This window comes from Nanorana parkeri, unplaced genomic scaffold (assembly GCF_000935625.1).
Source record: "Nanorana parkeri isolate BGI_ZX_2015 unplaced genomic scaffold, ASM93562v1 scaffold556, whole genome shotgun sequence".
Taxonomy (NCBI): domain Eukaryota; kingdom Metazoa; phylum Chordata; class Amphibia; order Anura; family Dicroglossidae; genus Nanorana; species Nanorana parkeri.
In genome coordinates, this window is record NW_017306824.1 from 568953 (window position 1) to 593168 (window position 24216).

The window sequence follows — 24216 nt, forward strand, 5'->3', positions numbered from 1 at the left end:
TAACACATCACAGGTACCCTTCGCAATTTGTGAGGTACAGCTTGCTAGCTCTTTCTGTCTGGTTGCTAGGCTTAGCGGACGTCAATAGTCCTTATTTGAGGCCCTGTAAGCCTAGCAATCAGCTGATGCCCTGTAACCTGGGTTGACCTCTCTTGCTGAGGAGTTAATCACCTCCTGCAATAGCAATTGCCTGGATATTATCCACTTGCCTCCACCAACTGTATATAAACGGACGGCTCGCTCTTGGATGCTTTTTGCAGCAATTTTTTTTTCTCCTCTTGCGCACCGCTAGCAGAAACATGTGAACACACTGTCCATTGGATAGTGCAGTTCATAAAACAAGGTACAGAGCTAATTACCAATCACAGCTGTCGTATAAAATAAATAATGGTTGCAGTTTGAAGCTTTCTCTCCCTTTCCTCTTTCATCGTGAGAGGAGAGGGAGAGATCTCAATATCGACTGCACTCTCCCCGTTCACCACCATACCTGTAACCCCCTCTCTCACGAACCCTCAACCCTAGTAAAAAATAAAAACCCCAGTGGTGATTAAATACCACCAAAAGAAAGCTCCATCTCTCCAAAAAAATGATATAAAACTTTATTTTGGTAGGGCATAGCATGACTTAATAAATGTCAGTCAAAATACCGCAGCGTTTAATAGTAAAAAATGGCCTGGACAGGAAGGGGGTTCAACACCCCAGTCTTCAAGTAGTTACGGTAATCTACTGTCCCAACACAAGTATGCAAACCTGGAAGAATTGTAGTAAACTGAAAAGTCAATAGCTCCATAACTTGTTCCGAGTTAGTGACTGAAAGTCTTCAAGCAAGAGAGTCAAGCATGGCACCCAGGAATCTATTTTTTCCGAACACAAAAGTCAGCAATGGCAGCCTTCATGTTTCTCACAGGAAATATTTCCTGTGAGAAACACATGGTAATTGCACTGATCCATTGAGAACGTCCTCTAGGGACTATGTTACAAATCTATAAATTCAATACAAAAATATTAAAGAAAAAAACTTGCAAAAAGGAGAAAATCATATCAAGAATTACTTTCAAGTAAATAAGAACTCCTAATCTGCACTCACTGAGAACAATTATACCCTTTGAGAAATAAACTCAGACAACTGTAGTAAGTTATGCATATTGAATCCATCACCAAACTGTACTAATTGAACAAGATTACGAAAGAGATACAGTCAACAATACTTACTAGGAAGATCAGCAAAGAAAATTTGTTTCAGAAGTTCAACTTCTTCCTCTGGTCCTGATTCAGAAGATCCAAACACATCTCCCTCTGGCCAGACTTCCCTGTAGAAAAGTGGCACATGATAAGCATTAATAGCAACCTTTATCACATTGGGTGAAATTCTCAATGTCTATTACCATAATGACAGCAGCACAAAGCTTACCTGGCAGAACGGAGTAGAACAAGGGACTCTGCAGCCTGCCCACTTATAAGGCCATTCTGTATACGCACCAAAGCTTCGCTTCTTTGCTCTTCAACAGGTATTTCAGAAGCTGCATCAAAGGGCACAACTTCATCTGGCAGACTTTCTGCACCCTAGTTTTGTTTGAGAAGACAATCAGAAAAGAAACCCTAACCACAAATACAAATGGTTCCTAGCAACAAACAAGCCATACCGTAGCACAACTGCTTAACCTTTCAGATAGTGTCTTCCAGAGTTCCTCCAGCTCTTCTGGACTTTTTTGTTGCTCTGCACTCCTGTTGAGTTTCTTCTTTTTCTTTCTTTTCACTTTATGGTTCTTGGTAATGAGAAAAGAGACATTAGACTTCCTGTCACTGGAGATATGTATAGTTTATCATCAACAAATCTGCAAGAGGATGCACTTCAAGACCTGGGTATAGCCAAAAATGATATTATACAGTGGGGAGAATATTTATTTGATCCCCGGCAGATTTTGTAAGTTTGCCCACTTACAAAGAAATGAAAGGTCTATAATTGTTATCATAGGTATTATAGGTGTATTTTACATGATAGAGACAGAATATCAACCAAAAATCCAGAAAAAACACAATGTTATTGAGTTGCAGTTCAGGGAGTAAAATAATTATTTGATCACCAAGCAAAACATGACTTAGTACTTGATGGAGAAACCCTTGTTGGCAAGCACAGAGGTAAGATGTTTCTTGTAGTTGGTAACCAGGTTTGCACACATCTCAGGAGGGATTTCGGTCCACTCTTCTTTACAGATCTTCTCTAAATCCTTAAAGTTTCTTGGCTGTCGCTTGGTAACTCGAAGTTTCAGCTCCCTCCATACATTTTCTATAGGATTAAGGTCTGGAGACTGGCTAGGCCACTCCATGATCTTAATGTGCCTCTTCTTGAACCATTGCTTTGTTGACTTGGCGGTATGTTTTGGGTCATTGTCATGCTGAAAGACCCATCCATGACCCATCTTCAGTGTTCTGGCTGAGAGAAGGAGGTTCGCATCCAAGATTTTACAATACATGGCCCCGTCCATAGTCCCCACAATGCGGCAAAGTCGGCCTGTACCTTTAGTAGAGAAACAGCCCAAAAGCATAATGTTTCCATCTCCGTGCTTGACTGTAGTGAAGTTCTTAGGGTCATAGTCAGCATTTTTCTTCCTCCAAACATGGCGGGTCGAGTTAATGCCAAAGAGCTCAATTTTGGTCTCATCTGGCTGCAGCACTTTCTCCCAATCCTTCTCTGAATCATTTAGATGGTTATTTAGTATTCTTCCATTTGCAAATAATCGCTCCAACAGTTGTTTCCTTCTCACCAAGCTTCTTGCTGATAGTCTTGTAGCCCATTCCAGCCATGTGCAGGTCTAAAAACTTGTCCCTAACATCCTTTGACAGCTCTTTGGTCTTGCCCATGGTGGTGAGGTTTGAATGGAAGAAAGAGATTCTGTGGACAGGTGTCTTTCATATACATAACAAGTTGTCGTTAGGAGCACCTTCTTAAATTGACAGGACTAATCTGTGTATCACATAGCCAGTCTGGGGGAGCCAGAATTATTGCTGGTTGGTAGGGGGATCAAATACTTATTTTACTCACTGAACTGCAACTCAATTTATAGCATTTGTATCATGCGTTTTTTCTGGATTTTTGGTTGATATTCTGTCTCTAGCATTTAAAATACATCGATGATAAAAATTATAGCCCTTTCATTTCTTTGTAAGCGGGCAAACTTACAAAATCTGCAAGGGATCAAATAGTTATTTTCCTCACTGTATGCTTACATACAAAAACCCAGAATGGATTCTCCGCCAATACCCCTCTTCCCTTAACATACAAAAAAACAGACCTCAGATAAAGTGCAATTAACACTGTGCTGGGCAGTGTTAATAAAAAAAATTTGCCCAGAGTCTGTGTGGAGATGTAACAAGCCCATAGCAGATATTTGGGAAAGCCCAGCTTGGCTGTAAAGCAACGTAGTGTAAAGAGGGACCATACATCATCTGAAATATGATTTTTTTGCATACTAGCTAAGGAGGGTGAACCATGGCAACTCAATTGTGAAATGTGGTGGCTGCATTAGTTTTCATGGTTTAGGCTTTTCTTCTGGTGATTCAGCCAGTTTCACCCTAAGATAGGAAGTGTGTCTCCACTCTTTGGCGGAGTAACGGAGCCACCCTTGGACAGCAGCATTGTCACCCTGTTGACAGGATAGTGTTGGATGCACTAGCAGATTTAGATGGACACGACTAACAAATTAAACCCAAACTCCAGTTCACACTTTTTAACCAGTTGCAGCAACAGTTTTTTTTCTTTTTGGGATAAAGTTTTACTTAAATGGATAAATGTGGACCATTGTAAGCACCTCTGTCAGTGTTAAATACATAGTTTGTCTCAACCCTCTGACACTTTTGCTGGACAGCTTGGTCTGTTAATGGAAGCTGAAAAAACAGGATTTTTGTAGTCGTAAAATCTTTTTCTCTGCATTCATTGAAGGATACAGCCACCGCTAAGCATAAAAACCCAAAACAGCCCAGGGGCAGTCCCTGCTGATGGCCACACCACCTTACTGCAACAATAAACTCCATTAGTAGCAAGCAGTAAACGAACAGCAACACACTAAGCCATCAAGATGGCAGGTGCTGTGTCCTTCAATGAACGCAGAGAAAATAATTTTATGTTGAGTACAAAAATCCTATTTTCTCTTCCGTTCATTGAAGGAAAAAGCCAGATCCTTGGGATCTATACTCATGGGACATGGCAAAGTAGTGACAATAGAGGGTGGGCTAAACAGAACACAACATACCCACAACCGAATGAGACGCTCACGCCACGTAATACAAGACCTTGCAGCCAACACATGCATCTGCAGATGCCACAACATCCACCCTATAGAACTTAGAGAAAGTGTGGACAGAATACCATGTAGTGGCCTTACAAACTCGGGTAACAGATGCCTGGTGATGAAAAGCCCTCAACGCTCAGGTAGAATGAGCAGTGACCCAAAAAGGAGGTTCCTGACCCTTACTAACATAAGCCCGAACCACAGTCTGATGAATCCCACCTGGATATAGTGGCCGACAAGGCAGCCTGTCCCTTCCTGGGACCATGAACAATGAATCAGTTTTCCGAATGGATTATGTAACGACCAGAAAGACCCAAATAGCCCTTACCACATCCAAAGAATGAAGAGCCACCTCCTTTGGATGAGAAGGCTTAGAACATAAAAGATGGTAGGACAATGTCCTTCTTCAAATGGAAAGACATTACCACCTTCGGCAAAAAAGACAGGCAAGCTTGAAGAACGACCTTGTCCCGATGAAGAACCAAAAAGGGTTTTACACAGGACAATGCTGCCAACTCAGACACACACCGTGTCTAAGAAGGTAGCCTTTTTGGTGGCGATCACTTCTGCTCGGTCAACAAAGGTATATCCCAAATATTCTCAAACAGAGAGTTCTGTAAAGCAGATACAGCAGCAAAGGCGGTTTAACAGGAGGTGCCACCCGAGTAACACCCTAAATGAAGTACAAACTGTGTGGCCAGGGGACACTGAAAAAGGACTGCGAAGGTGGACACCTGCCCCTCCTTGACAGTGCTCAGTGCTATACAATGATCCACCCCTTGTGGAAGAAACGACAAAACCCTAGCAGTAGAGAACCAACGAGGATGAAAAGCATGGGACTCACACCATGGAAAGTAAGCCTTCCATGTACGATAGTAAATTCACAGAGAACTGAATTTACAAGACCCAGCATAGTGAAGACCACCACAGAGTGAAGAGCTCTATCTTTATGCACCTTGCTTTCAACAGCCATGCTGTCAAAGCCAAAGACTGTAAAGCAGGATAAAATACTGGGCACTGTGAAAGAAGAGGGCGTTTGCGAGAAGATAAACAACGTCTGCGTACCAGGCTCATTGTGGTCAATCTGAAGCCACCAGAATCACCGAAATGCCTTCCAACTCTATTTTCTGCAACAGAAGAGGAAGAAGCTATAAAAAGGGGGAAATCCATGTCAGAGAAAACCTGCCCCACGGTGCCACTGCTGCTGCCAATGTATCGCGAGTCCTGGCCACAAACCTCGGCACCTTCCGATTGAGTCTGAAAGTCAGGAGAACAGCAAAAGGTTTCCCAGCACACTCACCAGCCAGCATGCAAAAAAACCTGTCTAATCGCTAAGGTTAAAAACAGAGGTTTTAGGTACACGTCTTCTGCAGAATATGTGAAAGCCACACTGCCTCGTCAACGCCCCTCGTTTGCTACATGTGCTCCAAGATGGAGACTGCCATAGGTTAGAGTTAGGACCACACTACACAGAGGAGCCTTGATGAGGCAGTGCGGCTTTCCCATATTCTGCAGAAGACGTGCATCTAAAACCTCAGTTTTTACCCTTAGCAGTTAGACAGGTTTTTTTTGCATGCTGGCTGGTGAGTGTGCTTGGAAACTTTTTGCTGTTGTACTATTTAAAGTCCTTCCATGTGCACCTTGGTTTAAAGCTGGTTATGAGTTGGAGTTGGCCATTTGTTTTGCTGGAAGTCAGGAGACCCATGTCTGGCAAGCCCCACCTAAGACAAATCTGATGAAAACACATCCTAGTGAAAGGACCTCTCCCCGATCCAGACCTTGACGGTAATCCAGATAATCCGCCTGCCAGTTTTCGCCTCTTGAACGATAACAGAGGACAGAGCCGGAACGCAAGCTTCTGACCAAGACAGGATCCAAGCCACCTCCAGCATTACTGCAGAGCTGACCTCTGATGATTGACGTAGACCACTGCACGCGGTTTGGATTGTCCCTCGGGATGACAAGACCAGTGGCAAAGATCCAATATAGGTCGAACATTGCTACCCCATCTTTGGGGACAGTGAACAGATTGGTATAAAAGCCCATGAATCTTTCAGAGGAAGGCACCGTGACAATCACCCCCTGATCAAGTAAGACCCAAAGTGCATAATGCAGATCTGCCAGACGTTGTGGAGAAAGGTGCAGATTGGAAGTGATAAAAAGCTCTGGAGGACGAGACTGAAATTCGATTCCTAACCAGAAGAAGTCACCTCCTGTACCAATTTCTCCACAATCAAGCCCAGCCATCAATCTGAAAACAGTTAGTTTGGGTCCTCCCATTACCCTAAGGAGAACTATGGGGAAAAGCCCTAACCCCATAGTTCTCCTTTAATCACTGATAACACTAAACTGATGAACAGTAAAAGCGTTTTAATCGTCGCCTATGGGCGTTTTTTGCAATTTTGCGGGCGCACGCAATTTTAAGGCTTGACATGTTTGGTGTCTATTTACCCGACGTCACCCCGACTTTTATGTTTTACTAAAAATATGGGTAAGAATAAATGTTTTATAATAACATTTTTCAAGCCCTGCCCATTGGTATAGATATTAAGGAACCGCCTGTGTTCTTCAATGAATGGAAGAGAAATGTACTGGCCAGATTAACACACCTAAAAGAAAGAATTTTAATGTAGTTAATATATTTTACATGCTACATTTATGGTGGATTTTACCTGGACCATTATGGATCTTTTTCCTTTGCAAAACCTTTCCAACATCTTCAAGAACAAATGGGTTGTTTCTACCAAATCTTTTAGGAATGAATGTGGCTGTTTTGTTTCATCAAATTTTCTAAACAGTGCAAGAAATAGCTCTCGATATTCCATCACATAGAATATATTATCTGAGGATACAAACATAGGAAAAGATTTATAGCTACAGTCTTCAGACTGTAAAACAAATATGTTTAGGATAAAAAAAACAATATAAATTAGGAGTCATGAAAATGAAACATAACTCACTTTTAATAACTTTGCTGCTTTCTCGCACAGATTCATCCTTAGAATGATCCATTTCATTGATGGTAGTGAGAAGTTCTTGATAAGCTTTTAAGGCAAGATGCATTCTGCATTGACAAAACACATATCAACAATGATTTAAAACATAGTCAAACAGATGGCAAACGAGTCTGTTAGTATTTCTTGTTTTATAAATTCTGTTTTTATTACCAAGATTTTTCAAGTCTGTTAGTATTTAATTCAATGCTTCTAAGCACAGCCAATTATGAAGCAAAACACACATTCAAATAATTAACACCAAAAAATTACACAAATAGGATAGAATTAAAACATGTAATTTTTTTTATAATTAGAACCATATAAAAGTAAAAAACCTTAACAGGGGTTTTAGAAATGAGTACCGCCTTTACAGATTGTAAGCTGTGAATGGTACCTACAATACTGACTGAGCAATTCTTAAAGTGACATTAAACCCTACATTTTTTAACATAAAACAATACTGTAATCCATGGTTGTTTCCCTTCTCTTTGCTGCTCTTCCTTTTAAATCTGTATCTGTTCTCATGCTCTGCAGAACTTCTGTTTTGCAGCAGACTGCCTTGTCTCAGGAATGGATACATGGTGTCTGTGTATAGGTTTGTATAGGCTTGTAACCCGAGCAAGCACTACAGGAAGAGGCCCTGAGCTGAAAAGGGAAGTTCTCCCCCAGCATGAGAAGACATGAGGATTTAAAAGGAAGAGCAGCAAAGAGAAGGGAAACAACCATGGATTACAGTAAGGCGCACATTACAGTATTGGTTTATGTTAAAAAATCTGAGGGTTTAATGTCACTTTAAAAGGAGAACTATGAGGCGAGTGAAAATCACTCTGCCTCACTCATAGTTCGAGCTGACCTGTGACAATGAAACTGTCACAGGTCGGCTCAATAGATCGGGAAATGAGCAAACACATAGCGTTGCGCGCTCGCTTCTCGATCTATCCCTGCAGAGAGCCGTGACAGTCACTCACGGCGCCCTGCAGGGATTCCCCCCTCAACTGTCCGATCCTCCAGCGCTGACTGGCGGAACGGACGGGTGGGTACAGCTGGCCCTTTAGATAGGCAGAGCCAGCTGTTACTCACGCAGCTGGGTGGATCCAGACAGAAATGTAGGGATCCGCTCCGGCTGCTGCGTTTCAGTATACCGCGAGCTGTAGCTGGGTGACGGGAGGACGCTGTAGCTGGGTGAAGGGAGGATGCTAGTTTGTGTCCTCCCGTGACCCTTAGGAGAACTATGGGGAAAAGCACTGACCCCATAGTTCTCCTTTAATTGCCAATGATGATTTTTACACTCCAATAAGAAAACAATAAGATGCTAGTAAAGACCAAACCATAAATACATATTGTACACACACATGTATAACAAACAGGCAGGGATCCAACACATTCAGAAGTGCTGGACAGCAGTGGCAGCTTTAGATCTGCAACAGAGCAAAGATCGAGTCACTGCCCACCAGGAATGAAGGTATTTCTTCACTTTTACAGGGTGCTCCTAGTCTGCGTCCTTCAGCTAGCAACAGGGTGACTTTAAGGTAAATATAGCACTAAAATATGTGATTGCTGAAAATACAACAAACCCAACCCCCCATTACTTTTTTTATAACTATTTTAGTAGCAGTTTGTACATAACTCTTACCTTCAAAAAGTAAAGGAAAAAAATAAATCACAGCTGCTGCAAGTAACATCTTTTTAGATAGAGTGCATTTAAATAGTGATGACTTACTATTCACTGAAAAAACAAAAAGGAATCCTACCTGCGTGCCCAGGAGGTAGCCTCTTTTTTATCTGCCAGCATCATCTCATAGTAGTTGGTGAGGTTTTGCTCAATGAAATGGAATGTTCTTACGCTAACTGTTTCAGACACAAGCTCTGGTCGAAAACGGAAGAGTCTATTGAAGGCCATAAAGAAAGCCATAGACCACAAGTAATATGTCTCATCGTGCTGCTGAGCCTTCTCCCGAATTAGGTGATCCTAAAGGAGGGATTCCAACAAATCATACATTGAATGTTGGTAACTGTGCATAAAACAGAAGTAGCTGGACAAAATGGTGAATTAGTGGTTAGCACGGTGTTCATGTGACACTGAAGTCCTGAGTTCAAGTCTCAACACACTGTGTGGAGTTGGTTATCCTTGCCCCCTATTTGTGTAGGTTTCTCTCTATTGATTTGGGTTCCTCAAAAGAAGGAAACCTGTCATTTTTGTTTTAAAATGACTAGTTCTTCGAATGACCCAGAACAAGTATGGAGAAGGCCAAAGGCTGTACTTATTCTGGGCCGATGAGTAATTAAAATGGAACTCAGAGGATCAGCACACCAGCCGGCAAACTATAATTTTTAGAAGGAAATCTGAAACTGCACATTGGGGACTGCCATTGCTGAATTCTGAAATGCTAGTTTCCTGGCTATCCTACAGACCCACTGGCTTGAAAACTTTGTGTTAATTAGCTAGAAGAAATTAGCAGATCAGTAAAGTCAGAAGTATCTTTTCACACAGCAGTTCTAGGTCACTTATGCATTTTTTTTAATCAAGGGGGTCAGAGTTGCTACAAAAAAATAGCATTTTTAAGAGTTCAGCAATGGCAGCACCCATGCTTTTTTCAGGACACATTTTCTTTTAACTGAGACCCACATTCTTGATTCTGTAAGGAAATAATAAAACAAAAACCTGGACCAATGCTTTAGGGTTCATAAGGATGGTAGCTGCATTTGGTACCACTGTGATACATTGATTATGTAGCTACATCTTGGCTGAATAAACAATGCCCCAAATAATCTCATCCTAAAAAAGTTAAGAGAATCACACAGGCCAAGATAATCAATTCTCACCTTCACAATGTACATAAGTCTGTTATAACAGTTTTCCAGGAAGTCGTTGCAAAACTCCTTGAGGAAGAGACGCACATTGAGGGCAGAACGGTGACGGAGCTCTGTGTCCTTGGCTTGCAGCTTTCTTTTGGGGACCCTTTTCAGTTCTTTCCCAAGATCGTGAGTATAATTTTTATACTGTCAAAATACAGCAAACATTACAATATGATTACTTGCTATAACATTGAGAGAAAAAAAGCTTTCTATACAACGTAAAAATTCTTAAAAAGGGGAACCAGTGTGGTCTATTTTTTTGATGTACATGTAAAAGATTAGCACCACTGCTTTACTACCACAGTACCTTTATAAACAGCAGAGTGGTGAACTATTATTTACCCACCACTATTGGAAATGCCGCTGTATCAAAAAGCCTGCAGCCAGCTGTTTCGCCCACTGAGAAAGCTTACGCGAGATCATTTTTTTTTAACCCACTGACCCCCCACCCCCCTCCTTTACTACACATCTAAGCTCCAGCCTGTCTCTCATTGGGACTTGTATACTAACAATTCATCTCAATTATCCTGCAAACCTGCTCATTAACCCCATCATCTCCATCCTCCCACTGTTTATCTGACCCATTCATTACCTCCTGATCCCTCTGTGTATGATTGGATGTTCCGTTTCTAGTGCATCACATTTTCACCTCCCCAATACCAGCATGTTTCTTCATTTCCCCCAATATTTGTGGGGTGTCTACTTTCTAAAAAGGGGTAATTTCAGGGGTGTTCATACTGTTCTGACAATTTTTACAGAAAATAAGGGAAACTGTTTTTTTCCCCCATCATTTTTGGTCTTTTTTTTTCCCTTTCTGTAGCAAAAAATAAAAAACCCAGTGGTTATTAAATATTGTCAAAGGAAAGCTCTACCCGTTAGTCAAACCATCGTAATACTGAAAGCTGAAAAATGGAGTATTACAGGCTGGTACCTAATGTACCAGCCTGTTAATGTAAACAGCCTTTGACGCTGTGTTAATGCATTCAATATGTGTTTCCGTTTATAGATTTTATTCATTTTTTGTATAATATTAGTAGAATAGTATATACTTTTGTATAATTTGGACAAACCTTTTGGGCCTCCTATGTCATGGTTGATTAAAAGCAGACTGCCTTCAGTAATGGCTGCCACCACTTGTGCTAGCATGAGAGCTGGCAAAGCAAAGCTGTAAGGACAGCCCAGTAAAAACCCATCTCACCCCAGCAAGCCTAAGTTTTGTAGCAAGCAAGGATGGGAGTACATAAGAAACAGAGGGGAGGGACATGTGTCCTACAATGTACTCCAGAAAAAGGGTTTTGCAGGTAAGACAAAATCCCTTTTTGCTTAATTATTACAGGACACAGGGATGGTAATTCTAAAACCACAGGACATAAAGCAGACCTACTGAGGGATGGACAACACAGCAAAACAATCAGCTAACGGGCACCCAAAAAAAACAAGGAACAGATGGTGCCCCACAAACTACAGTGCTGCTTGAAGACCATACAAGTGAAGCAGGCATCTGCTGAGACCTGAACATCCACCCAGGAAACTGAAGCTTGATGCAGAAAAGCCCAGGAAAAACTAAGGGATCTAGTGGAGTGTGCCCTGACTCGAAAAAGGGTAATCTGACTCCTGAGGTCATAAGCTTGGACAAATGTTTGCCAAACCCACCTAGCAACAGTGGAACAAGAAGACGGCTGACCCCTGCGGGGACCTCCAGGAATGGCAAATAGAGAGTTGGACCTAAGCTCTAAATATATAGAGATAAACATGAAGAGTACCCTACCACATCATGACAATGGAGGGAAATCTCCTTTACAATGTTTAGGTGCAGGAAAAGAGAAATGGTAAAACAATGTTTTTGTTAAGGGGGAAAAAAAATCACCTTGGGAAGCCTTAAAAACCTTTTCCTTGTGGACACAATAAAGCGTTCCCTACGGGGCAAGGCTAGCACTTCAGAAACTTGCCTTGCAGAAAGTAATGGCAATGGGGAAGGCAACCTTGTGAGGTTAGACAGAGTAGTATCCCTAATAGGCTCATGACCAGGTCCTCTGAAGTCACAGGGGAACATACAGGAGTAACAATGTGAGTGACACCCTGCACAAAGGCCTTCACTAAACAGTGGGAGGCAAACGGCCTCTAGAAAAAGAACCCTTGATTGTAGCTCAAGGCTAAATGCTGGTCCAGTCCAGACTGGAGAAAGACAGAATTGGTCCCAAAGAGAAAATTCCTGGGATGGAATTTCCTTGCCTCGCACCAAGCGAACTTCAACTTCCAAATGCGATGATAGACTTTAAATGGAAACGGATGCCAAATCCGATCCCTTAAGATGAGGGCCTCAATAGCCAAGCCATTATAAGTCAGTGACTAAAAGGCAGGATGGTAGAGCGACCCTTGTGACAGATCCAGGAGGCCCCACAGGACCACATCCTCCTGGGTCAGTTCAGTCCATCGATAATCACTGGAATGCCTTCCATCTCGTTTCTATGGAGCAGCTGTTGAAGGAGCTACAGCAAGGGAAAGGTGTAGATCAGGTGAAACTGATCCCACGGAGTCACCAGGGAATCTACTGCAAAGGCCCAAACATCCTTGGTCCTGGCAAGAAACCAATCAAACTTCCCCTATCTTCAGAAAAATGAGTGGGAGTGGAGCTTCTACCAAGGACCAAGTCCCCTGTATGGAGCATGTATGGAGGACTCCTCCCCAGCCCGATAGACTAGCTTCCATTGTGAACACCTTCCAGACTATCGGGAGAAACTGTTTCTCAGATTCCAGTGGCGGAATATAAATCCACTACGCCAAGGTGAGCCTGGTCTTGCTGGTCAGGTGCATGGGGCGAATCCAGGGACTGAGCCTGCTTGTCCAACACTGCCAGAATGTTGAGTTGCATCTGTTTAGAACAAAACTTGTCATATGGGACTGCCTCGAAGGAGGTCACCATTAGGCCTAGAACTCTCAGGAAAAAAATGTATAGTTGGGCAGCTTCTGGACTGCATGTCCTGAGCGTGGGAGTGGACAGCCTGGACTTGTGGCTGGGGGGAAGGAAGACCCTAAAGAGGGCCATGCCCCAGATTAGGCCCAAACACTCTAAGCAATAAGTCACATCCATCGCTGATTTCTGGATATTCAGAATCTAACTGAATCTCTGCAGGGCCGACACCGTTTGACATACATTGGCTGATGAGAGCCTGCGCCGACTGTTCCTTTAGCAGATCCTCCAAATATCCCACGACAAGAGCCTTAGAGCAAAGCAAAGAGAGAAGTGCAGTGCAGTGGACAGGAAAGGGCAGCAAATTGGTAATGTTATGTGCCCACAGCAAAACGCAGGTAGCATTAATGCATAAGCAAGCATCCTTCTTGTCCACAGAGACCATAAAACCTTCTGGGTAAATGGAAAGACTGCCTGACCTGGCACATTCTATGCAGAATTTTTGAACCTGAAGGAATCTTTCGTTCCTGTATGGGAGGTGAATACCTCCTTTTGCCTTGGAGATTGTAAACCCTGGGCTCCCTCTACCGGGACAATATCTATGATCCCTTAAGAAAGGAGCTGTGCGAGAACAGCATGAAGGTCAGGCTGCCTTTGAGGAGATGTTGGCAAGGGGGCACCTGATGTGAAGGGGGTTCCAAACGTGAAGGGGCAGGACTCTGATGTGAAGGGTGGAACCCCACTTTTTTTTTTTTAAATCCACACCAGACCCCAATATCGAATAACGGTCAGGTATAGATTTCAGAGGGACCATAGCTTGTCTTTTACATTTACGGTTTTTACATTTTAGACTGGGGTGTTTGAGATTTGACATACTTTTAAAGGGTGCCGTGACTAAAAAAAAAAAAAAAAGTTGAAAAATGCTGGGCTAAGAGAACGTGTTGCCTAGGTAAACATCTGGATACAGGATCATTGCTCAGAGGGAACATTACAGGCCAGCCTCCCCATCTTCATCTTGGTGCAGTTTGGTTATGGTCCACAGGGCAAAGCTCAGGAGTGACCAATCCAGAAGCTGCAAGAGGCAGCCTTAGTAGCTCTGCGGCTTGTTGAAGAAAAGTTGCAGGAAGACAGATCTTGGGAAGAAAAACAAAAAAAAAACAAAAAAAAAAAAAATGGGAAAAAGGGGTTTGTTTCTCTCACAGCTGAGAATCCATTCTCCTATGGACACCAGCCAAAAATGTAGGCTTTCTGGGAGTGGGATATACTAGGCTGTCATTACAGCTTTGTTTTGCCAGTGTCCAATCTTCTGAATGTTGCAGCATAACCTATGGTTTCAGAATTGCCATCATGTGTCCTGTAATGTATGATTAAGAAATTTCATTTTTATTAAAATAATAATTTGGTAATGCTGACATTTGTCCCTCTGATTTATGTAAAGTTTCAACTTAATTATAGGTTAATTTAATGTAAACATCTCAGGGCATCTAAAGTTAACACTTTTGCTGAAGCACAACCAATCTTAAAATTTTTTGTCTCCTTCTGGACCCTGTGAAGCTCAAAAAGATGACAGAACCTATTTAAAGGTCAATGTGTACCACCAGTTATCTGCACATTAGAACAATAAACAGGATGATAAATCGAGAATAAAGCAGGAAAAAACGAAAATGAAAATAGTGTGGCCCTGTATAGATCGAATGTCCTCTATTTTCTACTGAATCAGCCAAAATTCAATTTGTGGGTAGCCCTGCAGGCATCACCCGGCTTGATAAAAGTACATTTTTCAACTGAATTTTGTCAAACGGAGCCAGGTGGAAAATTGTCAGCTGAACAGTGACTGCAGCGAATCAGGCGCAGGCTGACATAATACAGTACCAAACAGGGAAACTTCTACCATCCACATTTTTTGGCATTGATGGGGAAATCTAGTCATTTTTGTGAGAAGAATCTCATGGTGTATGGCCACCCTATCAGTAGTAAATAAAAGTCAAATCAAAGTACACACTACTTTTCTATCAACAGACACATGCAAAGTGTAGAATTTAGAAGCAAAATGATCCAAGTTGACACTTACATTATGAAGCCCTTTGTGATATATTATATCTTTATCCCCAATTGACTTCAAACCCTGAATAATATAGGAGCCACCAAATCGGGAATGCCTGGAAACAGAAAACAAACCTCTTTAAAAGGGATATTAAAGTTGAATTATTTATATACACAAGTAAGTGAAGACCTACTGTGGATGTTTGTGGTAGTGAAGTGGTAATTCCCTCCCCATTCAGCTGGCCCCCTTTGCGCTGCCTCCACTTCCGTGTTCCGTTTCAGGGTGACTGTTTTCACTTCCAGGGTACTATGGAGCTACCCTCTTGTGCGCGATCCCGGCACCTAACTACTATGCAACGTGATGATGCTGCCTGTGCAGGCATGCATAGACAGCCAGAAAAGACACACCCTCTGCTCCTTCTCCAAGAAAAGTGATTGACAAGCAGCTTCCGAAGCTTTGCTGCTTTTCAATCACTTCCCTTGGAGGAGAAGCACAGGGCATGGTTTGTGTGTGTGTGTAGTCCATGCTGACTGTGTGTGTAGGTGTAGGCAGCATTTCCTTGTTCAGCAAGTTTTTTTATTTTATTGCAGGGGCACGCATGCGCAGTAGCACAAAAAATGGGACATGTATTTCCATGATTTCTAACTGGTGACATTAGGAGTGTGTGGTTCAAAAGGAACCTGAAGAATGCGGCATAAAACACACAGAAAAGTAAGCGTTTTTGTGCTTTGTGGGAAGAAATTGTTAATCTATTGTGTTAGAATAATCTATACAGATGTGCTACTGTTATAAACTTTGAGGCTTTAGTACTTTGAGTACTTAGTACTCAACTTTATGGAAGTATTTATTGACTGCTATTGCCACACTGGTCAGAATTCAACTATGAAGATCTGTGGACCCTGTAGCACGTCTACACATATCACTTTACCGCAGGAACGAGTGTGAAGAGAAGAAATAAGATAACCCAAGTGCAGCCCTGCATCATACAGAATCACCAAAGTAATCTTCACTGGCATGTACCATGCAAATCCATTCTTGCCTTTATGAATATAAAACAGGTCATGGGACCCATTAACAGTGGATTCACACCAGTAAGGTGTGCTAAACGCATGGCCGCTGGTGTGTGGCGAGAGAAATAGTGGAAATGCCCTGATGCATGTATGTATGTATGTATGTATGTATGTATGTATGTATGTTTGCTTTTTTGACTTTATTGAAATGTCACAAATTACATTTGTGTATCTGCAGCCAGAGCATGGTGAAATTGTACCACATTGCACAACACTGCACTGAGAAAAAAAAAAGTGCAAAAAAACAGCCATAATGCATCTGGTGTGAATTTGCACTAAAACTAATGAAATGCACATTTGGTAAATAACTGATTGCATTGAAAACAGACAACCATATAAAAGCCGGTATTTTACAAAAACAGGCAACAACATATTTGCATTAATGTTTGCTTAGTTCTCCTACCCGAGAATTAGGAATCTCATCCTTTTACAGAAATGATTCTAGACAAAAGATACTAGACATTAAATGTTCTTGAGCAACAGGAACATCCTCACTACATTTCAGTAAATAGATTCTGCATCAGTCAGGACAGACCTTTTAAGTAAGTCAAATGGAGCTTGGCAAAGACATAAATTGTGAGGTGGGCAGTGTTCATAACGGGAGTTTGCCCCCTAAACCGCCGAAAAATCTAACTTTAAGACTGTCAATATCTCACAAAAGCAGTCTTTGCTTTGATTTCTTTAAGCCCATTATAGTAACAGAGGTGACCTATTCTCAATGGATTTAATATTGTAAAGTCTCACCGTGTGCCACGCTGAAAGACTCTGTTCTTTTTCTCTGCCATTTCCCTCTGACGGAGGATCTCCAGTTCTTTCATTTCTGTCACTCTTTCTGCAGAGGAGCGAGCCTGGCCAGTTGATGACAAGTGTTCTGCATTCTAAAGGGCCAAAATCATATTTAGTTAAAACAAAATGCTAGTAGCACTATAATACATGTTATAACAAGCACTTTGTAAAAGAAAATAATACTGTACATTGGAATATTTGGGGAGTTTACAGAATTATAGAGGCAGCCATTTAAGACGTTAGGGATGCAATCCTGTCACCACTGACAAGCAATCAGTCACATCTTGCAGCACAAAAACAATACAGCATTTAAAGTCTAATTAGAAGCATCATCATTTTCCCTGTTTACAGTCTGGATTTGTAGAGATGCGTTCACAGTTATAATAAATCAGGGACAATTTAATTGACACGCATTTTGTAACTATCAAGAATATCTAGTTAGCTGAAAATGTTTGACTACCAAAATTAGAAACATGTTCTTTTTACTGAGAGAGTGAACAGGCATTGTCAATGTCTACTTCCTAATGTAACAGAGGAATCTGGCAGGCACTTACCTGATCTCTGAACATGAGTGACACAGTTTCCAGCACATGCATACTCCATTGCTGCTCAGTTTCAGAGCTAGCCAAAAACTTCACAAGGTCATCCATTCCACTCATGTGGATTGCCCACAGCACTCTATCATGAACGCTGGCATCATCATCAACACCCTGGAAAAGAGCACACAAGCAATGTGTCCACCACAATGTAAGATTTCCACAATATCATATACAGTGTGTGTGTGTAGATTATATATTTTGCACTGAACACCTGCTTTTCCTTTTATTTATACAGAACTATAGAAGAAAGATTACCCAGTAATAGATCTAGGCTCTATTCCCGCACAGCTTAGATCCTTACTTCTACTACAGAAAATGCATTCTGGGAAGTGTCCAGTTCTTCTGCTGCATTTACCATATGCAGAATACATTAAGAATCTAACAGGAACAAAGTATCTGTCTCAGCAAGTGAGGCCCTAAGAGACACAGGTGGTTTAGCATGCCAGTATTTTCCTAGTGAGAAATTAGCAGAAGAATATTTTATAAAGTTGTTAGTGGAACATTATAGAATTGTACTACTTTTTTAAAGGAGTTCTATTTTATAGATACCATTACAGGCCTACTTCAACTTGGTGTCTCAAGCTTTAGGATTCAGAACCTGGTATATCAGGCTGCAGTGAAGACAGACTGCTATGACTGGGTAGAACATACAGTAAATGTTCATAAAGTTGAGGACATATAGCAACCAATGAAGCACATCTCAGACTGGTAAAATGCATCTTGCAGCCAACCAGCAATCTCTGTTCATCCACTGAAATGTGGACGGTTTTCATGGTGAGTGAATAACTTTATTCCTCTTCATACATACAAACTTTACACAGTTGGCGTTCAATGGAAATTAAACTATTATATTATTAAGACACAGGTGCGTGCACTGACCATAGGAACACGTCAGTGCTCATTAACATTTGTGTGGGGGCAATAATGCACGTGTGTTAACGTACATTATGTCACGGGTTAACATGCATTGCAAAAGATATCCCATTACAAATAATGGGCTGATATGGTACCAAAACTTCACAAAAATCGGAAGTGCCAACATTTTTGAGGCAACAGACTATGGTGATTTGCCTTAATGTGCTGGGGAGCCATTAACACAGGCGCTCCTTCAGGTGCATAGATGTACATGGGCCCTTAAACATGAAGTATCCACCAATTTAGTAGTTGCTGTAAACACCATACTTTTCTCCATATTGTATACATCCAAATATAGTTCCTAGCATTTATATTTAAATTAAAAAGCCCTAAAAGGGTGATTACTACCTTTTCTTCATCTGGGTCAGGAGGCACATGAAGGATATTGCGCACCAGAAGAAGAACCCTTTCAATTAATAAGTTATGTTCTTCTTCACGCTGCTCCCAGTCCTATGAAAAGCAAAGGTTAAAATCAAATTCATTTTCAACCCCCTTGCTCTATATCTTTCCGTACTCACTGTGCACAGAGAATGAAGCAGTGTTAAAAACCATTACAAAACTCATTAAAAAAAAACCTATGTATTAATACTATAAACGCATTATTTTTTTTCCACTATGAACCATTTCTCTGCTTACATTTAAAAATATGAGCAAGGTGCTTATTAAAACTTTGTACCAGTTAAAAGCCTTATATGCCTATTAGAAAGTATTTTTACCTTGTTTTTTTCCCCATCCATTGAGGAACACAGAAGTCAATCACCTTTGGGTCATACCGCTACCCACAGGAGGATGGGAGACAAGCAAACAAAAAACTGTAGGCCAGCCCAAGATGTCCCTTCCTACTACCTGAATACCCTAGTTTATTGCTAGTGTCCTAGGAGGATGGACATCTTATTACTGCTCTCCTGGGAAAAGTCTAACTTAAATTTTGCTAGCATCATTTTTCAACATTGTTCAACATATTTTCTTCAATGAAGACTTTTCTCTAGAGTGCAGCTAGAACTGGTCTCTTCGGTGCAGCTATCCAGTGCAGCTGTCCTTTGCCTGGGTTTTGGAGGGCCATAACTGGACTCCACTGCACCTGGACATTGCAGGACTAGCCTGTAAGTGACCTTCGGACACTGGGTTCTGGAAAAGGCACTTTCCAGACTCCATTCTGGTAGCAGAACAGGTCCAGAGCTATTGGCACTACCTCAAAGCTTTCCCTATGGCTGACAACACACTGTGTAGACAGATTAGGCTGAGCACCGGGAGCCTTGACTGCCCAGAAATTACAACTTGGATAGATCCTGATACTTTAGAAATCGGTGCAGTGAAATGATTTGGATTATCCGTGTTTAGTTCTAGACACAATTTAGGCCAGACTTTTTTTCTCTTAGGAGAAACTTCAGACTCATGCTCTTTAGTCCAAGAGTCATCTGACTCTCTGCTTTTGCATAAGAATCCAGGGTTTGATGGTAGCCTGTATCAAGGCAGTCCCTTTTCCTGGGCAGACTTTCTCACATGGGAGAGTGGTCCCTACACCCCTTTGTGTTAATGATCATGCTCTCGGTACTGCTTTGCTACAAAACTGAGACATGCTGGTAGTAGGAGGGGTTATCCTGGGCTGCCCTCCAGTTTTGTTTTTCTCAGGGCCATAACCTAATGCAGATACGGTAGCAGTATAACCCGATAGTGAGGGCTTTCTGTGTCCCTCCATTGGATTTCAAGAAAAGTATTTTGGGACTAGTTTAAAAAACCTATTTTAGGTAGGCAATTTAAATCACCCTTAAATAATGTATACTGAAACTGCTACATACAATCTGGGCATCCAGACTTCAATGACCTCTGTTCATGAAGAGGTTAATGAGAAAAACAAAAAAAACTTTTGCATTGATAGATCTTCATATGAACTTAAAAAAAAAAAAGACATTTGATAGCTGATGTAGGAATTCTTACCATCTGCAGCAAATCATAGAGCTTTTCACTCAACACTACAAAGAGTCTCTCATTTGCAAATGCCTAATAAAAGGGAAACGGAAATTTTTTAAGGAAAGTGGTGTTCATACATTTTCGTCAAATACATGGTGTTCAATGTGTTTTTAGCATCATAAAATATGTACTACCGTACTTAAAGTAAACCTTTATTAGCACCCTGAGGACACACCATAGCTGCAGCAAGCAGTCATTTAATGCAAAGACACTGTATGAATGGTACAAATGATGGATCACACAACCAATTCCATTTTATGCTTCCATGCAACTTTTAACTGCACTCCAAACGCTCCAGAGGATGTTCTCAGGCTACACATACAAATTACAGGAGGGTGGGATTGGTGGCACAGCTTCAGATTGAAATGGATTATTGCCGTAAAAAACTTCATTTTTATACCTCAGCTGGGTCTTCAAAAAAAAATATAAAACATTTTTTAGCCCAGAGTTGGGCTTTAGGCTACATTGACATATGAACTCACCTCTTTATATGCCTGCAAATAGGACACCACCTGCAAATAATAATGGCGGAAGGTGGGATCCTGAGGAACTTTCCCAAAACACAGAAGAGCTGGCTGAGTAAGATTTACCATCAACCTAGAATTTATAACATATTCAAAATGACTAAATGGCTACATTACAATTTACATTACAGGTATGATGAGGATTTTACAGATATAAAATAATAGGTAACAGAATTCATTACACAAACCAACACAGATCAAAATAATTACATATATTAACTTTAAATCAACTAATGTATACCATTTATCATGCCATATTTTAAAGAAAATCTATGACATTACAACATTTGTAGATTAATAGGCATTAGTGTTATAATTAAATGACTGGCTGGGTAAAGTTTGTAATCACATATGTACAAACCTGCTTTTAAAGAAATATGTAGTATTTGCTTTATTAGACAAATGTGCTATTCTGCTCCCCAACCACATGAACATTTATTGTACTTAAAGGAAACCTGTCATGACAGGAACATGGAGGCTGTCCTTGCTATAAAAATGCAAAGTTACCAGGCTGCCATTCAGACCCACTTGCGTCTATACTCTGTCAAGGAACCAGAACAAGTACGTAGATAAGGACTTAGGACTTCTGACTTGTCTAAATTAAATATAGTTTTCAAGTCAGTGTCTCAGTATAACAGCCAGACAAATAGCAGTTCAGGAGAAAAAATAAATAAAATAGGATTTTTATACTAATCGTAAAATCTTTTTTTGGGAGTTCGTTGAGGGACATAGTTTGATAATTAAGCAACCTAGATTTACACTGTCGCCTACAGGAGAAATGGACACTAGGCAAATAGAAAACTGAAGGTAAGCCCTCTTGAGGCTATAACCACACGTACCTGGCCAGTTGTAGCAAGAACTCCAAAAAAAAAAAAAGAACGATAGCATATAAGGGGAGGGAGCTGCGTCCCACAGTGGACTTAGAGAAAATAGGATATTTGTACTCACCGTAAAATACTTTTCTTGATTGTCTGTTGAGGGACACAGCTTAAAAAGATAACTAAAGCCAAACTTTTTTTTGGCTATAGTTCTCTTTTTGGTCACAGGAGTACATTCATTAATGTACTCCTGTAACCCAAAGTCAGCATATAGCGGGCTACAGCCCACTATATGCCAACAGCGCAGAGCCACGCTGCAGCTGGGAAATATCCCGCCAATATTGACGGGATCCATCCGGCTCTAGAGCCAGATTCAGGGGCAGTTGTGCCCGCCCCTTCCCCCATCTGTCCCTCCCTCCAATAGGCACTAGAAAACAGAGAGAGGGGAGGGGGAAATCCATGCAGGGAGCTGTGACCGACAGCCACCACTCTCTGCAGGGAGAAGCCATGAGCTGAGCGATCAGCCGTTTGTGATTACTCAGTTCTGGTCCTATTGAGGCAGCGTGTGACAGCTGCAGTGTCACACACCAGCTCAAACTAATGGGAAGAGTACACTTTACTCTCCCAATAGTTCTCATTTAAAAATATAGAAGTAAACTAGAGATGCATTATTAGAATATTTGCTCTCCGTGAGGTGTGCGGTGTTACCAAATGCATTTTACGCAGGCACACCAATGCATGTTTTTATGTTTGCATGTGTGTGTGCAAGGGGCTTTAAAAAAAAATATTTATGAAATTTTAACTTTATTTTAACTTTTTGTCACTTAATTCTATTAATGTCAATAGCCCCCTCTGTTTTCCTTGCATTGGCCATCCAAAACCCACAGGAGGGGAAGCAGATCCTGTAATATATGGCAGAGGTAGTTGGGCAGGGGGGTGTCATGTTGAGGAACCCATAGAAGTGATAGCATGGCTTTACAGCCGCTCAAATCACTTCCAATAGAAAAACAGGAGTCGACTGAAGAAATGTAAATGGACAAGCCATGCAGTGTGGTACTGCTGTCCATGGCAGCAAAGGGGTTAAAGGCTGGAGCGTTTTCTATAGGAATGGTTAGAGCTTTGTTAATGCGAGACGCTGAAGGGTTGACTATGGGAAGAGTAGCCCATTTCCCCCACAAAAGGAACAGATTGCCAGGAACAGTTCACAATTAATCTTTGTAGAGAAAAACCATGGAATAGGGGATGATGAAAAAACACCTTGGTGGAACGAGTCCAAAAACCGTGGTAGAGGATGGTGGAATCCTCTAATCTTAAATGAAACACAGCATCGATAAGAAAAGTTGCCTGTTGTGCTGGTCTCCTCTTCTAAAAGGAACTCAGAACTCCGTTAAATTCCACAGGGGAAGGTGGCAGTGAGCAGGGATGCAACAACTTGCACGGAGTCATAAAACCTTGTATAACAGAAAAAAATACTTCCAATGTAAAACATGAACAGAAGAGGAGGAAAGAGGGGGGTCAGAAATGGCCATCGATGCATGCGGTCACAACTGAGAGCTGTAAGGTTATAGAAGCACAATCTTTCCTCGTGCAAAGCTCAGCCTTGCACACAGTGCAAATGAGGTCCTGAATGGAAGATTTGCCTGCGGCTGCAGAGGGACCACCCTTACATTTGGTGCCAGATATGTCGTCTACGACCAAAATAGGTGTGTATCCAAGAGATGGGCCTACCAAAAAAAAAAAAAACGTTAGAATTACTCACAGACCCAAGCTGAATTTGGTATGCCAGGAATTAAATTGGCAGAAAAGGATCTGTGAGAACTTGCCACTATGGAGGGTGTTCGTTAACACTAGACTAAATGCATACACCGCTTGGCCTCCTGAATAAACAAAAGTAATCACTGCTCCCTTTACAGCCCAAGAGTAAATAAAGAGAAGGGTTTCCCATTCATAAAAATAAAGTGCAGCTTGCCAAGATCGAAACAAAAACAGGAGCGGATCGCCCTCATGTGGCCATCCTACAAATGACAAATCTGATAAGGCAAGCAACACAGGAAAAAACTCAGCACAGCATTAAGCTTGCTAGGTACTCACAACAGTGGGTATTCAGCAACGGGACAGGAACATTGCCGCAGCTCTGGCTCAATAACTCCACAATGAAACCCCAGACATACTGGCCTGACATGAAAGTGGAGTCCTGTGCTAACTGGATAATAGACAGGGAGCCACTGTCAACTGCAAAAGCGTCACAGAGGGAACAGAGGTATCTGTTGATGGAGGAAACAATATTCCAATTCAAGCAAAAAGTATAGCAGAAAGGAGAGATACATCAGTGGATGATAAGCAGAACTGAGCAGTTGTGAGCTGGGAGTGGTTGTACCTTTAATGGGAGCTCGCCTTCAGCTTTCTATGTTAATTTTCCTTGTAGGCAGCAGTATAC

The 24216-nt window shown here is 41.5% G+C and overlaps 1 protein-coding gene across 1 annotated transcript in view; it reads right to left on the bottom strand.

The window, feature by feature from the left end:
- TIMELESS (timeless circadian clock) overlaps positions 1–24216 on the bottom strand; it is a 49897-nt gene that overhangs the window by 21783 nt on the left and 3898 nt on the right. Inside the window, exons 3-15 of the mRNA XM_018562020.1 lie at positions 20920–21034; positions 20405–20467; positions 18815–18916; positions 17507–17662; positions 16911–17044; positions 15124–15211; positions 10109–10285; positions 9037–9254; positions 7250–7353; positions 6962–7131; positions 1644–1766; positions 1412–1563; positions 1213–1310 (exon numbers count right to left, since the gene is read on the bottom strand). Coding sequence (XP_018417522.1) covers positions 1213–1310; positions 1412–1563; positions 1644–1766; positions 6962–7131; positions 7250–7353; positions 9037–9254; positions 10109–10285; positions 15124–15211; positions 16911–17044; positions 17507–17662; positions 18815–18916; positions 20405–20467; positions 20920–21034 — 1700 coding nt within the window. The remainder of the gene's footprint in view (positions 1–1212; positions 1311–1411; positions 1564–1643; positions 1767–6961; positions 7132–7249; positions 7354–9036; positions 9255–10108; positions 10286–15123; positions 15212–16910; positions 17045–17506; positions 17663–18814; positions 18917–20404; positions 20468–20919; positions 21035–24216) is intronic.